The 18,324-nt window shown below is 31.7% G+C and overlaps 1 protein-coding gene across 1 annotated transcript in view; it reads left to right on the top strand.

Annotated features, from left to right (window-relative positions):
• Positions 1–18,324, top strand: part of LOC145324409 (uncharacterized) — a 57,721-nt gene that overhangs the window by 37,880 nt on the left and 1,517 nt on the right. The window contains exons 20-29 of the mRNA XM_080167000.1: positions 937–959; positions 1,750–1,796; positions 2,845–2,902; positions 5,054–5,131; positions 5,523–5,647; positions 8,032–8,071; positions 12,529–12,638; positions 13,959–14,069; positions 14,151–14,183; positions 14,647–14,686. Coding sequence (XP_080023126.1) covers positions 937–959; positions 1,750–1,796; positions 2,845–2,902; positions 5,054–5,131; positions 5,523–5,647; positions 8,032–8,071; positions 12,529–12,638; positions 13,959–14,069; positions 14,151–14,183; positions 14,647–14,686 — 665 coding nt within the window. The remainder of the gene's footprint in view (positions 1–936; positions 960–1,749; positions 1,797–2,844; positions 2,903–5,053; positions 5,132–5,522; positions 5,648–8,031; positions 8,072–12,528; positions 12,639–13,958; positions 14,070–14,150; positions 14,184–14,646; positions 14,687–18,324) is intronic.

Below are 18,324 nucleotides of genomic sequence, written 5' to 3'. Positions count from 1 at the left end.
TCTATGCCCCAAGTATCTAGGGGATCTAAACTACATATATTCGAAGGGGTAAATAGGGGCTAGAAATATAGCTTAAAATCATCCCAAGACCTAAATATGAAAATAAAATAGCAAAAACCATCACAGAACCTAAAAGAGATAACGCTATCAGTTCAGTAGTTATTGAAATCTTACACTTCAGACAAAAAAAAAACTTTACAAATTTATACAATAGGATATATAAAAATAATGTGCTTATGTAGATAGAAAAATTAAATATTATTTGATTGTAACCTGTTATTCATTAGTCAAAAAATTGGGGTAAATTTGTTTATCCAAATTGTAAAATGATTTATCAATTGTCTCGTCTCTTATAATACTTTGAGATCGATAAACAAAAACCCAAAAGCATGACGGAATAAAATGGAAAATTTTATTTTATGTATTTTTCTTTACATTCCTATAAAAACAATTTCTTAGTATTTGAAGATAAAATCTTTTCACGGCTTGTTTAGAAATTTTATCGAATGTTTTTTATGTACACATTTTTGAGAATCAAGTCGGGAATACATAGAATTTTTTTCTAGCTTCGAAAATGATTAATATCCGCTGGATTATAACCGGTTTCATCCATACTATAACGCATTGCAGACAATTTTCCACGAATATTGAAAAATTATAAATAAATACCAGTTTTCTTATAAGAAGGCCAAGTCTATTTAATCTTATAAGTTTTAATTCTAATCTTCGCAGAAATCTGTCTTTAATACGATGTGAAACATAACTATTCTCAAATTAATTTAATGGCAAAGCTAACATTGTTTTATTACACAAATAATCTGGAATAATGCATAGAAAATGCATACGCAGATTTGTTGTATATCTGACCTGATTCCACAATTAAAAACAATTAAACTATTCAAAACAAATTATAATTTTCCTTATTCTTTTATTTAGAAGTTCAGAAAACGTTGTCAAAGGTAAGGATTTTTTTTAAATAGCAAAGCTACTCTAGGGGTTCGTGTCTGTCTGTCGGTATTTCTGTAATAAAAGTCTTGCCCGTTTTTTAATTAGAAGTGAGATAATTACTTTTCTTTTTAAAAGCGAAGCTTTTCTATAATTATGGTCGGTTTGTCCGTCTGGAACGGATAGCTCTTTTAGAAAATTTAGGCATGTTAGAATTGTCCTATCGATTTCAAACTTTGCTTGGTGATTCCTTTATTATTTAGGTACGATTTTGAAAGCTTAGCAACTTTTTAATCATTATCAGAATGTCCGTACGTCCTTTTTAAACATGTTGATTTTTTTACATGTATAACAACAAATTTCTATGTGATCTAATTATCCAATTGATCGGATTTTTGTTAAACTGATTCCTGGGACAACAAAGTATAATGTTATAAGCAAAGCAACTCTATAATCAAGTCCTAAAAATGTAAGTATGTCCATAAACATTATACTGTCTCAAGCAGTTTTTCAACAAATTTACTTACAATTTTGCTTCGACTCTTATATATTTATATTCTGATTATTTAGTTCTTTATTTTTCTCTCACTAATGTAACAACATAAAAACAGTAACAAAAGTAAAAAAAACTGAGCCAGGCGGAGCTATTTATTTATATAAGTATTCTTTTGCTCACTAAATTTATATAAGAAAGCTTCTTGTTAAATGATAAACATTAAACTTTTATACTTTATTGTTCTATTTTTTTTTCACAATAAAAAAAAAGTTTTGACTTGTTTTATTGTTTTATCTTTCGTTAATTAGATGAAGTTGTGGAGACTAAGAAAACAGAGGAGACGGTGCAAATTAAGGTAAAATTTATCTATAATACAAAGTAGCTTGGTGTCTGTCCGTCTTTCTGTCCCTTAAGATCTCGGTAACCACTGTAACTACTCATCAGGGAATATACCTACTGGTCCTATGGTGGTTTTAGACTATTTTTTGGCCGGGGGTGGGACACCCCTAACCCCCAAAAAATAAAAAAATTCCCCATCCCTTTTTTTAGGTAGGCTGTAGCACTAGGCAGCAGCCTGTAGCAGTGTCTATTTTTTTAAAACAAATTCTGCAGTAGGTAGCCTTTAGCAGTGCCTATTTAAAAAAAACTATATAGGAGGGTTGACTTCCCCTTACCTCAAAGGGCGAAGCCGCTAGTATCCTATATATAACCATTGGCATTAGGTTACGGGTTCGATTCCGAGCCAAATTGGCATATACTAGGGATACTTCTATGCTTCTGCTATATCAGGTGCGTATTACTGCTAGTAAGAGTAGGGGAGGAATATCTTGGCCCAAACAGCCGTAGTATAGATAATGTCATACGTATTAATAAATATATTTAGTAACAAGCCTGGCAATGATTGAAGCAGTAATTATCATTACATTTTAGTAAAAATATTTTTTTTTTTAGTTAGAACATATTCAATATATTCATCGAAGTTTAAACTTGTATCAGTTTTAGAGCTTACACCTTTATTAGATAGATGTATTTCAACAAAAGCATACAAAATGATAATAATATTTCTCATATTCATTCGAATCCGGTGGATAAGAACCGGTTCTCATCCATACGGAAAAACTATGTCTAGCATCGTATTATATCCAGCTTTCTACGAATATAAAAATGCACAATCATAAGATTAAAACCAGTTTTTTTTAGCCCCGAGGTGCCGAAGGCACTGGCTAAAAAAACTGGTTTTAATCTTATAATTGTACATTCTATATCCGCGGAAAGCCGTTTATAATACGATGCGAGAAATAACTATTCTTACACATATTTTCATAATTTTATGCATAGTTTGGTACTTTCATAACCTGGGTTGGCCGTTGCAAAAGCTGAAAGTATTCTATCTTTTTATACAGATTGAAGCACCTAACAAAGAAGAAAAAGCTGATGATGTCTTGGTCAAATCAACTGAAGGTAAAGAGCATAATAGTTATTTCTCGCAGCGTATTATAAACGGCTTTCCGCGGATATAGAATGTACAATTATATAATCAAAACTATTTTTTTAGTCCCGATGTGCCGAAGGCACCGGCTAAAAAAACTGGTTTTAATCTTATGATTGTACATTTTTATATTCGTAGAAAGCTGGATAAAATACGATGCTAAACATAGTTTTTTCGTTTGGATGAGAACCGGTTCCTATCCACCGGATTCGAATGAATACGAGAAAATTTTTTAATTGACTTTTCATCTATAGTTTAACAGCTAATCTATAATTACGTTCACTCAAAACTCTGGGTACTGTATCAAATCTGGGTCAAACTTGCAATTTATTTTCAACTAGCGGCTACGCCCCTAGATGCCTCTAGTGGCACTTAAAATGTTTTTTTTGTTCAAGTCTCTACGATACCTCTTTATTGCTTTCAAATTTACGATATCTCTTTATGTCTCTCAAATATAAATTTTTTTTCGATTTTTTTATTTCTCTTGGAAGGGTGGTGGTACCCTCCCTCAAAATAGTTATAAACCTTCCCGGGACCCATGAGAAGATACCCTATTAAGGATAACCCTATCGGTTAAGCGGTTAGCGAGATCCTTCGGTACAGACAGGCAGACAGACAAACAGACAAACACAGAGACACACAGATATACACACATCCTGTTACTTTATTATGAGGATTATCTTTTCTACTAATATCCCTGCACAAAAGATAATAAAATACTATCTAAAAGAAACATTATATTCGTTTAGAAAAAAAACTTTTTCAAGATCCTTTGAAATGCGAGAAGAAAAGGAATTAAAACTTGCCCATAGATTTATTTAACAAAAACAGTTCTGTCCATTATAAACTACAAATCTAATAGCTTTTTTTAAATTTGTTCTTAATACTAAAGCGCTTTTAAAAAAAAACTCTTAATAAATTATTCTATTCCTAGCCCTATTGGGGGGCATTTTCCTGCTGTACTCTAACCATGAGGTGCTACCCAGTACCCAATATAACCTAACCTAACCTGATATAAAAAAACCACAAATTCCCCTCCCCATGTTCATTTTCCAAAATAGTGAGGGGGTTCTATGATCGCTAGGCGCTTTGAGGGAAAGCACCGTGTGGTTATAATTTTATTTTCATAGAATCGATTTTGTTCCATACTAAACCCTTTCAAAACTTTATCTTTATGATGAAGTAGTTGTGTTTATTAGAATAATTTGAGTTATTTGAAGCAAATTTTTCTGAAGTATGTCTTACTAAAATTATATATTGAATTTTCGACTAAGTTTGGTGCTTTTGGTCCTAAATTGCAAATCAACTTAAATTATTTTATTTAGATACGTTTTTTTTTAAATATATATCATTGGATAAATGGTTTTATCCAGTTTTAAAATAATTGGACAAAATAAATAATTTATTAGGAAATGTTATTCAGTGATTTTCTGAGATTTTTTATGGAACGTTTTTAGGTCAATTTAAAATTTTAATGAAATCTAAAAATTACATTCATTACAAAATGTTTGAAAATGAAGTTTTGATAGATTAGTTATAATAAGGGACAGAAATAGAAATTTAATAGAAACTAGGAGGACAACATACATAATAGGTAGCGGAGCCAATTTTTAAAAAATAATCACTCTTCTGTAGCACCAGAAAACCCTTTTCAAAGCGAAGGACAATTGATTGTTTGAAGGTGCATATTTGTAAATGTACAGAGGTGGATACTTAAAAAACTTTATGGCTCACTGCCTCACTAAAATCAGTAAGGCTCGCTAAAAATTAGGTGGGGATAATTTGGCCTCACTGCTAGCCTTACTGATTTTGGTGAGGCAGTGAGCCAAAAAAGTTATTTAAGAATTTACCTCAGATTTTTTTACAAGAAATGGGTTCAATAGTTTTAGAGCTAGACGCCCATTATTAGAATAGGGTAAATTCTTTTTGCCCAGTCTGGAAAAGTAAAGAAATAATTAAATAAAATAAGTAAAGGGGGGAAGGCATTAAACAAGCTAGCGTCTAGCAGTGTCCAAACTTTTCCATCAACAATTTAAATGTACAGTAGGTGTATATGTATCAACGTACAGACCGTCTCTAAATGTATGAAAGGTTCACTTCCAATAAATAACTTTTTTAATTAGAAAATAAAGAGGAAGAGAAACCTGTAATATCCGCTGAACAAAGAACAAGCCAACAAGAAGCCCCGGCACCAGCGCCAGGGAAGCATATTATGAAAAAACCAAATGCTTTTGCCTGATTATGAGAAATAACCCCCCCACCATCCCTTACATTTTTATTTCTGTTTAATTAAGTCTGTTAAAGATTTGAGGCCATAATTAAATGACTTTTTAAGTATGATAATTACAATCTTTGGCGTGTCATCCAGTATTTTTTTCGGATCCTGATCCTCCAGGTCTCCCGCAAACTTTGAACGGCTCTTGTAACCTTAATTTTTTAGTTAGAGGCTTCTAATTTTCTATTTAAGTTTTCATTTTCCTCTTCTCCCTCTTACTAAAATTGCCTGCATTGTTTGGGTTAAAATATTTTAGTGCTCTTTATGTAAAAACTGAAAAAAAGTTGTTTCATAATATTTCACTAATCCCAAACTAGAACCAGAAGTTGCAGAAATAAGTTGCCAACCCGAAGAAGCAGAGACGCCAGGTTGCCAAACAGAAATCAAAACAGAGGAAACAAGTTGTCAAAATGAAGAGCCAGAAAGATCTATTCCAATAAAGGTATTTTTATATTCAGTGATAGGCCAATTGTAGTTAATTTTTTTTCGGTTTTTAAAAATCAGGTTTTGTGTAGTTAAGCACTATTTGATATATTTTCCAAGTTTTCATTAATCCAAAAGTTTAAAAGAACTGTAGGAAGAAACAATTTTAAACTTTTTCCTTTTTGAGATTAATTAGTTCTTTCATAAATGAGATGATGTATATTTAACACAAAATTAATAGAAAAAAAACTGATAAGCTCAGAAAGAAATATCCTTTCTCAATATTAAGGCAAACATATTTAATTATGTAAGGAAGAAAATATAACAAGGATGACAAAATCCATAAAAGCGAAGCTCTGAAATGGTAAGACAAACAAACACTAACACTTGAGTATCAAACTTGTATAAGCAGAATATATCTATGTATAAGTCTAACAAAATTATAAGTAAATTTGTTGTAAAACTGTATAAATACAGGATTTTGATTAAGGTCATACTTAAATTTTTAGGACTTGATTAAAGAGATGCTCTGCTTATAACATTGTACTTTGTTTTCTTGGGAATCACAATACCAAATTTATAAGAATTCGCTTAATGTGACGGACGAACGTACAGACCCTGATGTTAAAATAAAGAAAAAAATAGCCATAAACCAAACATACAAACCAGGGGCGTCCAAGCTTTTTTTTTTGGGGGGGGTAAAAGATTTTAGGGGGGGGGGGTAATTCGTGTTTGGGGGGGGTAAAATGGCGCGCGAAGCGCGCCGAAATTTTTTTTTACCCCCCCCAAAATTTTTACCCCGGGGGTAAAATTTGATTGGGGGGGGGTAATTACCCCCCCTAAAGTCTGTTGGGGGGGGTAAATACTCCCCCCAAATCTGTTGGGGGGGGGTAATTACCCCCCCCAAACTAATTTACCCCGGGGGTAAAATTTTTGGGGGGGGTAATTTAATTATGTAAAAAAAGCACCTACCTAATCTATTAAGTTAATAAGTACTATCCTATAACATAAAGTAGTAAGTAAGGTTTATTTGACTATAGCTTCAGATTTCATTACTTTTAATACTGAGTTCTCCTTTTTAGGAAAGCTTCACATAGATCCCATGATGGTTCCACACTATTATAGGTCAATCCTTTGAGTGGTTTTAGGCTATTTTTCTCCTCCCTTTTTACCCTATAGAAAACACGAGTTCTTAGATGCTAAGGGCGCCACTACTATTCAAATATATAGTAGTATCTCATTCTTTAGAACATAAAAATACAATAATTAACTCATTAACCAATGAACCAATATGATTATACTTTAAAGTGAAGCGTCTTATAGGTCCTGGTAAGTTTTATAACTAGTTTTGAGACACCCTGACATCCTCCCGAAAGAAATCGCCTATAGAAATTCTTTTTCATTATTTAATGAAATATTTAATTTAGTTAGGTATCTATTTTATGGAATCTTCAGTGCTTTACAATTACATCATAGATCCCCGGGATGGTTTTAGCCCTTATAAAGGCCCAAGCAAATAAAACATGATCAAACTATTAAATTTTTTGTTATCATGGTTAAGAACTGTTTTAACTGGTTGGACTATATTGGGGTATAGTCCCTTTTGTGGCAACGCTCTTTAAGGGGCGTTTCTTCGTTTTTTTCACACAAGCTTCTCTCCTATTTCTAGCCCCTGCGGGGGGCCAATTGCTTAACCATGTGGGGCAATCGCCTAAACCAATATAACCTATCCTAAAATAAACTATCAAAAGCCATTTTAAAAATACGACGAATTGCCCCTTAAGGGGCGTTGCCACGATGCAAATTATGTAAAAGACAATAAAAAGAGAGAGAAACTAAAGAAAATTGGGATTTTAACAACAATTAACCAAAACAAAAATATATTCAAGATCTGATTTAATTGAAACATTAGGATATACTTTTCATTAACTATTAGGAGACCAAACGAGGAACATAAAATAATTACACCTCAAGGCTCGAGTCACACTATGACTTTTTAGGGGGGGGGCCGGGGATTACTCCCTCCCCCCCCCAAAAAAAAATTTTCAGTAAAATTTTTTTTTAAGAACATTCAATTTGGGGGGGTAAATACCCCCCCCCAAAAAAATTTTTTTAAAGAACATTTATTTTGGGGGGGTAATTACCCCCCCCAAAATAGTTTGGGGGGGGTAAATACCCCCCCGAAAATCGTTGGGGGTGCCTACGGCACCCCCAAGGTAGGGGTAATTTTTTTTTGGGGGGGGTATTGTTCACAAAATTTTGGGGGTGCCTACGGCACCCCCAGAATCGTTTGGGGGTGCCAAATGGCCCATTACCCCCCCCCTTGGACGCCTATGATACAAACATACCTGACTTATATAGAAACTTTACACCAAGAGAAAATAAAAATACTATGTTTTTAAGGTGCTGGAATCTTACAAGGCATACGAGGAAACTAATCAAGGTAAAACGGAGTTATCCTCTTACATATTTTTTTAATAATTTTTACACACCCTTCCCCACCCCCCGACGAAACAATTTTTTTACAATTAGGTTAGGTTATTTGGCTAAGCGGCCGAAAACTGCGGTCATTTTCATTACTTTGTCGGTGGGGAGTATAAAAATTTTCAAAATTGAAAAAATATTCCCTAAAAAAGCTTTCTTACAAGTAGGCACATCTTAACAGACAGATTGAAAACTTTTTTTTATTATTTTTTTTTTCAATACTATTTTACTTATTTTTTAAAAATTCTTTTTATGCAATGTGTGAAAAGTCAAATTGATGAATATTGAATGTCAAATCAATATTAATAATCTATTAAAAAACCCTTGAGAAATAAATGTCATCTTAAACTTTTTTTTGCATTAAGTTGAAAAAGGAAGGAATAGTTGATCTTTTTTTGTTCGTTTGATATTTTAGGTGAGGTAAGGTTAGGTTAGGATGTAAACTAAGTAGCCCCGCAAAGTTAGGCATAGAAAAAACTATCCTATTTATTTTCAATTTTGTTTTAAATATAAGGGGGAGGTGGTTATTATTGTTCAACTGGCAGTATGTGTGACTGCACTATTTTTTCTGTAAAGTTATTTAATTTTGTTATCTAATATATTAATGTAGCTAGATTTGTTATTGTATATTGAGTAAGATCTTGCAAATGACTAAACCAATTTATCTTTCAGGGATTCGGAAAATTAATCCTTTACTTTTCATATACTATATGTAGTAATGTCTATTCCGCTTGGGGTTTAGTCCCACTATGGATGTCTAAATCATTGTTGAATATGACCATCCTTGTTTTTTCATTTCATATGTTTTGTACTTCAAAACATCCTATTTCGTTATTTTTTATATTTTTATTCGATGTCTCGGAAAAGATAAAAAGAAAGTTTTTCAGATTTCTAAGAATCAATAAAGTTTACATTATCAGAGATGGTTTCTAAGCACATTATTTTAAGAATAATCACATTCTTAGCAAATCTTCCTATCACTTAAATAGATCTAAAAAGTAATACTAATTCACAAACAAACAAAAAAATCTAAAGGGATAAGACGATGGACGATAAATTGATATACACTCCAATAACGGTTAAAATTTTCCCTTCTGTAGATTTTTTTTATTTTTGGAAAAGTTTGGACAGTGAATGTTTTCAAAATCTAATCAAAACTTTTCAAAATATTAAGCAGGAAGGGAGCAGATTTGACTGTAGATTATATTTTTAGTAGCGAAGCTACTCTATAATTCACTTTGTCAATCCGTCCGTCCATCAGTCCGTCAGTCCGTCCGTAACGCTATGGGGGAAATGGGATTTACTCAGCTCCTAAAGATAGAATGCTGAAATTTTTTGACAACATTCCCACCATTAAGGAGCACAAGCGGATTTGGCTGTAGATTATATTTTTCCTAATGTTTCATAATTATGTTCTTTTTTGTTTACATAAAATTTTTAGAAGGGGTACAGAAGGAGTAATTTGCTATATCATTATTGGGTGTGCACATAAATTCTCATAATAAATCCCTGTATTTGCTGCTATACCAAAGAATTAAATAACCATAGAACCCGCCCCTTTTGGTGAGTGCATTAAGGAACAGAAAGAAAAATACAGAAATCTTAAACATTTTAAAACTATGATATCTGTTACAATCATAAAAAAAGATTCATTTTTAATACTTGAAAATGAAGCTTGTGGGTGATTAGACTTTAAATTTTACTGGTACCCAAGGTTTTATAAATATCTTCAAACTTTGAGAACTTTTGTTATGTGTTGCTTAAGTTACACGAAATAGCTGTGTCCATACCGTTCCACAAATAATTGCAATACAAAGATTTGGTAATTTTGTTTATTGCAATTGGGATTGTACATAAATCAATCATCGATTATCTTATCCCTAAATATGCCTGGTTGAATAAAAAGAAAATTTGTCGAATATTTATCCGCGTGTTGGCGCATATTTATTGAATTATCGAGAATTGTTTTTAGTTTGAAGAAGAGAAAATGTACATAATAGTACTTAATACCAGGGTTCTATAGTGATAAGTCAATGGACGATAAATTGATGTACATCCTCAATAATTAAATTACTCCTTCTGTAGATTATAATTAGTGGTTGAAACATTTTGACTTTTAACTTAATGAACCAACCAATCAAAAATCAATAAAATGATTATTAAGTCGTCAACGAATAAGAAAAAGTAATTATAAAACTTTGGGGACTAGTATGATAAACAGCATAATGTCCCCTACCCGCCTGACTATATACATACTAGGATATAAAAGTTGGAAGGACTTTTAATATTAGAGGGAGATTTGAAATCTGCATCAAATTTTAAGGATTTTTTTTTATAAAATTCGTTTTTTGTATAATTCTTAATCTAAAAGCGGAAATACAATTTAAGTTAATAAATTTTGACCAATAGGATAGGTGGGTTGGAAACTACCTGCGCTCTAATTGGTTGAATGATGTGCAACACTTAAGCTTCTCCTATCAAAGCTTTAACAAAATAGATTTTTTCAATAATTACTCAACAGAAGTCAAAAAGTAAGGTGTCAAATTAAAGATCTTACTATTTTTTTCATGATGGCAAATTTCTTATTTTTTTGTTGCTTTTTAGTACCTTAAAACTAACTTAAGTTTTAAAAAATCTTAAATTACTAAAAAACCGATTGCATATCTGTAGACATTTTACATCTACTTCTTACTTAAAGCACCGACTAGCTATTTTTTATAAAAAAATCACAAAAGTTAGGACACGTTCTTTACAGAATATTTACTTATAAATCAGACTCTGAATTTGCTCGTCATTCAATAAACACAAAGACGACCATTCTTCTTTTTTTAAGTTCTCTAAAAAGAGCAAACTATTCAATAGTTCCAAATGTTAAAGCTTTTGTTTGTTTTAAAAAACGGGGAAAATACATGTAAGTGAAAAATATAAAAAAAAGGATGGAAGGTTGACTTATTTCCTAACATTAACTTTTAGAAATTATGAATTTTCTATTAGTTATAGAATATTATTTAAAAGATAAGATATTTGAAAAAACCCACATTTGCTAATATAATTCAAGGAAAGGTATTAGAATTCTAAAAGGTTTAAGTATTTATTCCTCGTTTCGGTGTTTTCAAATTAATCTAAAAGATTTGGAAACATTTTTTTGCTATTTGTCTATAAAAAGCGCAGCAAAAACAAATCATACTTGATTTTTTCAAAACAAATCGTACACATATATTTTCTACTTTATAACTTTTATAACATGTTACAAAAAAAATCTATAAAAAATTGACTTTTAATATGAAATTAAAATTTGTATCGATTTTAATTATTTGCAATATTAGGTAATATTTTAAAATTTTTATAACATTTATTTAATCTTTTCTCTGCTAAAAAAAAATGTTTCTTTAAATAATCTCGTTTAAATATTTAGATTGATAATGAATAATTGGGCTATTTAGATATCTCAAAAAATAGATAATCACACACAGCACAAAACAAGGACGACAACATTCATAAATGTTTAACATAGGAAGTGGTCAGACATATCTAAACTTCAACAAATAAACACCGTATTTGATATATTTAATATTTCTTTGAAGTTTGAACAAAAATTTAATATAAAGTATCATTCATAGAAAAAAATTGCGTTCTCCTCTTAAAATTTTTTTTTTTCAATTTTGAAAATTTGAGTTCTCCCCCGACAGAGAACAACTATTTTAGGTTAGGTTAGGTTATAGGCTAGGGAGCCGAGCGCTTCGGCTAATCAGACAAGAGGGCCGAGCGCTGGGGCTAGGCAGGCAAGGGGGCCGAGCGCTGTGGCTAGGCAGGCTAGGGGGCCGAGCGCTTCGGCCAGAGTTCTGTTGGGGGGGGGGGGGGAGGAGGGAGGGAAGGGGGTTACTCAAATTTTCAAAATTGAAAAAAAATTTCTAAGAGGATATTACCAAAAAAAATACCTAAGTACAGTATATTATTATACAAAATACAATTAAATTATTTCTTTAATATTTGTATTGCTTCAAAACGTCTCAGAAATCAGTTTGTAAAACTTGATAGAAAAGATGTCAAATGTTTCATTGCTGTCAGAAAAAAGATAAAATAATTGTAAAAACGAACTTTCTGGTAAAAGATATGATACGTTTTCTTCATTGTACCTAAAAATACAAGAATCAGAACACAGTAATAGTGTCTGACTGATTATGACGTAACAAAAAAATTAGCCAATGAGAGGCCACTATAAATTTTACCATAAGTCAATAATGGCCTCTTATTGGCTAATTTTTTTTGTTACGTCATAATCAGTCAGACACTATTACTGTGTTCCAAGAATCATTATAATTTAAAAAGCGAGGGGAGATTGAGACCTTCACTATAAACAAAACGGTATAGGCTTAGTCTGAGAATAATATCTCCCAGATTTTATTCTATTTTTAGACAACACTAAACCAGAGGCTAAAGAAGAAGCTGTAGTAAACATTGAAATTAAAACAACTGAAGAGACTATTGAAAAGAAAGACGATCCAGCTGAAGCTGTTGAAAAAGAGGTTATTTTACTTACATTTTATTTTGATATAGTTCATATACGATTAAAAGTAGAAAAATTCTATTGGAGGTTTTTTTGACAAAAGTATCTAAACATTTCAACCAAAAATTTTACAATTAGGTTAAGTTAGGTTATAGGCTACGGGGCCGAGCGCCCGTGGCTAGGTAGGCTAGGGAGCCGAGCCCCCGCTTCTTATATTTGTACAGAAAGTGTAACTTTCCTTTTTAACTGATAATGTCTGTTTACTTGACCTTAATTTTTTACTAGCGGTTACGCCCCTAGAGGCCTCAAGTGGAACTTTCAATGTTAGGTTTTTACTTGAGAATTAATTTCTATGATGCATTCAAGTCTTAAAGCAAAAATTTTTTCTCTCGATTTTTTTGTGGTTTCTCTTGGGAGGGGGGTGGTACCCTCCCCCAAAGTAGTTAAAAACCTTCTCAGGACCTATGAGAAGCTACCCTATTAAGGACAACCCGATCAGTTCAGCGGTTAGCCAGATCCTTCAGGACAAACATACACACAAACACACAGACATCCTGTTACTTTAGTATAAGGATGGGTTTAGTCATTGAGTCAACTTTTTTTTATTTCTTAGCTGATTTGATTTTAACTTTTTCTATATTAGCCCTAGACAAACATTTTAGAAAATTTTCCTCCTCTTCCTTTTCTGTTGAATAAAAAAGTTTTTAAGCAACGAATTAGAGAACGTGTTTATAAAACTTTGACTAGCAATATAAATTACAAAAAATGTCTCCATCTGATAACAAAACATGTTATACAACATTCTTTCTTTTTTAAAGCGAAGCTTTTCTATAATTAGGGTCGGTCCGTCCGTACGTCAGTAACGTATAGCTTTTTTTCGTTAATTTAGGCATGTTAGAATTGTCCTATCGATTTTAAACTTTGCATGATGATTTCTGTATTAGTTAGGTACGATTCAGAAAGCGCAGCAACTCTATATTCTTATCCAAAATGTCCGTACGTCCATTTTAAACATGTTGATTTTTAACTTTTTAATATCAATATTTTTTATGTGATATAATCATCCGATTGAAATGACTTTTTGAGTACTGATTCCTATTACAATAAGGTACAAAATTATAAGCGAAGCATATCTTTGATCAAGTCCTAAAAATGTCAGTATGTCCTTCAACAGTATACTGTATTTAAGAAGTTTTGCAACAAATTTACGTATAATTTTACCAAAACTTTTATATTTATATTTTGTATATTCAGCTTTGACAATATACTAGAGTTAAAGTTCGTCTGTCACACCGTTTCAGAGCTTCGCTTTTATGGATGTTGTCATTCTTGTTTTAAGGTAACTGAAGAAAAGGTTGAAGAAACAATTGAACAAGATGACAAGAAAGATGAAGTAGAAGCTGACACTAAAGAAGAGGTTGGGGGAGTAAAAGTTGACACTAGAGAAGAGGTGGGGGAAATGAAAGCTGACACTACAGAAGAGGTTGGGGTAGTAAAAGCTGACACTAGAGAAGAGGTTGGGGTAGAAGAGGTTGATGATGGGTTGAGACAAATACCACTGAAGGTAATTATTCTAGATGGGGAGGGGATATTGGACTGTAAAATATACCTCTCCACAAATTCTCTCATTTGTTGGTGTAAAAGCTTTTAGGACAATTAATAAATCTTGATTGGATAGTACAAACTAGCAGTGTCCAAACTTGTACACCAATATTTTTTATCTAGTGAATCAATATGTTTCATTTAGCTATCAAAATATGTGACGTCATAAAAATAAGTTATTATCCATTTCTTTTTAGGGGGTTTCTTTTCCACTTCTCCTCTCATCTTTATCATTTTTATGACGTCACAATGAGAACTTTCTCAATTTACAGATTAAAACATGAACTTAATTTATTTATTTTTAGAAAAAAAACAATTGATATACAATACAGTTTGTTTATTACTCTTTTCAAACTAAACATAATTTAGCAAATTAAAAGAACTCTTAAATTTCATTAAAATTGAAATATTTATTTTTTCTGCAGGTTTTGGAGTCCTACAAGGCCTTTGAACAAGAAAATAAAGGTGAATAATAGTTACTTAAAGTAACGTATTATAGACAATTTTCCTCAGTTGGGAAAATTAAATATTAATTCCAGAGTTTGTTGTTCATTTTCAATTAGATTAATGGACGAAGCCCATTTTGTTCCGAATTTGTATCACTTTTGAAAAGTGCGACTCCAGTTACGTCATATTTTTCTTTCCCGAAAAAGGGAAGGGGGGAAGAAAATCTCTTTAAAAGAGATGGGGAAAACCCCCTTTTCTCTCATCTCTTTTTTCTTCCCCCCTTCCCTTTTTTTTCTTTCCCCCTTCCCTTTTTCGGGAAAGAAAAATATGACGTAACTGGAGTCGCACTTTTCAAAAGTGATACAAATTCGGAACAAAATGGGCCTCGTCAGATTAATGTCATATGGCTATCAGAAAATCTAAAGAATTCTTATTTTTGAGAAAATTATGATTGAAAATGTTTAGCTCAAATATCCTCCCCTAGGAGCTTAAACTAATTAATATTGTTGAGAAGAACAAAAATCCTGAACAACTATCTATATTACAAAGTAGCTTGATGTCTCTCCGTCTGTCTGTCTGTCCGTCCGTCTGTCTGTCTCTTAAGATCTCGGTAACAACTGAACCGATTGGATTCTACCCTTCAGGGAATATACCTACTGGTCCTGTGGTGGTTTTAGGCTTTTTTCTTCAGGGGGGGAGACATCCCCAACCCCCTCAAAAAAATCCCTCTCAATTTTTTTTATTCAGTACGAAATAAGTGGTTGCAGCTAAAATTTTTTATTTATTTATTTTTATTTTTCTAATTGCCTTTTTGAGCAAAGCCCCTAGAGGCTAGGGGCAAATCCGCTAGTGTTCCTATAAAGTTCTTCATCAAAACCCTCATATAAGGAGTAAAGTTATTGCCATTGTGATTTTCATAAATAGCTTGTCTAAGGTCAAGCTAATTCAGTATCAATGTCATTAAAGTGTATTGCTTTTAAAGGGAATAGCAGTTGCACTTACAGCATCTAGGGGCTCTGCATTAGAAGGAGGGGAGGGGGAAGAAAAATATAACCCTATACATCCAGAGGAAATTAATAAAAATAGCTTAAAACCGTCTCCTGGGAACTATGTAGAGCTTGCCTAAAATGATGGACTCAATCAGTTAAATGGTTAGCTAGATATTAACGGACAAACAAAAATTTTGCTTCATTGAAGTTTTAAAGACTAGATGTAGAATAAATATAAATCTAATTATAAATATCTTTTGAAAACGTCAATAAAAAAAAAATAAAATCCAACCTTTCAGAGTTGAACTAGTTCTGTTGAAATTAAGCAAGGATGGCAACATGCATCAAAGCGAGGCTTGCAAATTAACAAACCAATAATGATTGTTTTAACTTTTTCTTTGGCAATAATAACAATCAAAATTTACAACAATTTTTTAAATAAAATCTTATGATTAAATAGATCTATCTATGAGAGACTAGTTCACTTTCTAATTTAATCTCGGTATTCTGAGATGGGGTTGTGAATCAAGAATGCCGCGTTTTTTCGACATTTTTAGATCTGTCGTCTTCGTTCAATCAATCATTTTTATGAAAATGCCCTGTAGTATTTGAACAGAGTATACAACTATTTATTTATTTTTTTCGCTTTTGTTGGTACGGCTTTTACAGAAGAAATATAAATAATCTTAAATCCATTTTTGCTGTATATTAATTAATGCATCTTTTTTGAGCTTTATTAGACATTATACAAATGGCTGAAATAATAATTTTAAAATTTTGAATTCCTAAGTTGTAAACTCTGTTTAAATCCTACGAGATAATTTCATTTTAATGATTGATTGAACGAAGACGACCAGTCTAAAAAATGTCGAAAAAACGCGGCATTCTTGATTAAAAAACCCATCTATGGGTATCTAGACGCTAACTGTAATACATTAAACATAAATTCAGTCAGTTATAAAATTGCCAATTGCAAAGAAAATCTTTGCTTTTAAAACTAAAAAGATTTATAAACGGACGGAGACAATCATAAAACATATATAATTGTGTTATATAAAGTAGTAAGAATTCTTAGTCTGAAGCTTAAAATCTCAATAATGCTGGGCTGATTAGGTTCTCTATTCTAAAAAAGCTTTCATATGTCCTATGTTTTAGGCTGTTCTGTTTTAACATTTAAGTATTGTGATGGTTTTAAGGAAGAGAAAGAGAGTAAAGAGAGAGAGAAAGAGAGAGAGAGAGAGAGAGAGAGAGAGAGAGAGAGAGAGAGAGAGAGAGAGAGAGAGAGAGAGAGAAAGAGAGAGAGAGAGAGAGAGAGAGAGAGAGAGAGAGAGAGAGAGAGAGAGAGAGAGAGAGAGAAAGAGAGAGAGAGAGAGAAAGATATATATATATATATATATATAGAGAGAGAGAGAGAGAGCGAGAAAGAGAGATAGCAAACTATCAAGACAACTAAAAGGAAATATTGTGATACAAGTAGACAGAAATAGTCGTTTTTGAGTATCTTCGCTATTAAAATTACTTTACACAATTGTATCAAATAAACTGGTTCGTCATTCTAATGTTTTTTTATAACATTTGTCCCTAAACTTGAATTATAATTTATGATAAAATCCTTTAGAAAAATTATTTACGTGGAAATAATAATTCTAAACAACCATTAAATTAAAAAGTCGACGGTTTCTTTATAAAATAACAATTTAATTTTTTGTCTAAAAACAGGATTAATAAAATTGTATATATATCCAGTTAAACCCTGGGAGGGAGGGGACATGGGCAAGTACAAAATTTTTTGTTGAATTTTGATTGGTTATTTACTAAGTATATTTGCGATAACTTTTATTTAATGAAATCTTCCAATTTTTAACCTGTACAAAACGGCCTGCTTAATTGCTTCAAGATCCATGTCAGATCTATATAGGAAATAAATGTCTATAAACGAGCTCAAGTTTTCCAAGGACTATTCGTTGAAAACTCATAGTGCTCCAATAATCCATAATAAACTCTCATTGCCCAGAACGATAAGACCCATTATTTTACTTTATTAAAAACAAATTCATTTTTTTCATTTCATGTTGCTATTTACATTATAATGAAGTATTTAATTTCTAATCATAAAAAAGAAAATTTAAATTTATGATATAAAAAATTTAAGAAAACTCTGTTTTAAAAGAATTCGATTGTGGCGACACTTTGTGTGTTCAAATATTGAACTAAAATTGTAATCATATAATAAACCCTTTGGTGATGGTAATGTAAAGAAAAAAATATAATTTAAAAGATCTTTTTAAGATCATTTAAATTATTAAATATTTACTTCCGTTTAAATAGTAATGCCGGGTGAGGGAAATAGATTTATTGAGAAATATATATGCATATAGAAAACTAGCCAATAGGGAGATAGTTATATCGAGCCAACTCTAGTTCTTAGATACAATGATGATTGAAGCATATAATTGTTTGTTTTATTTTTAAAAGCGAAGCTTTTCTATAATTAGGGTCGGTCCGTCCGTACGTAACGGATAGCTATCGATTTCAAACTTTGCATGATGATTCCTATAGGAGTTAGGTACGAGTTAGAAAGCAAAGCAAATCTATAATCGTTACCAGAAAGTTTGTACGTCTATTTTAAACATGTTGATTTTTAACTTTTTTAACATCAAATTTTTA

The sequence above is a fragment of the Acartia tonsa genome, chromosome 7 (genome assembly GCF_053477335.1).
Source record: "Acartia tonsa isolate MP-2025a chromosome 7, ASM5347733v1, whole genome shotgun sequence".
Taxonomy (NCBI): Eukaryota; Metazoa; Arthropoda; class Copepoda; order Calanoida; family Acartiidae; genus Acartia; species Acartia tonsa.
This window is presented reverse-complemented; position numbering and strand designations above follow the sequence as displayed.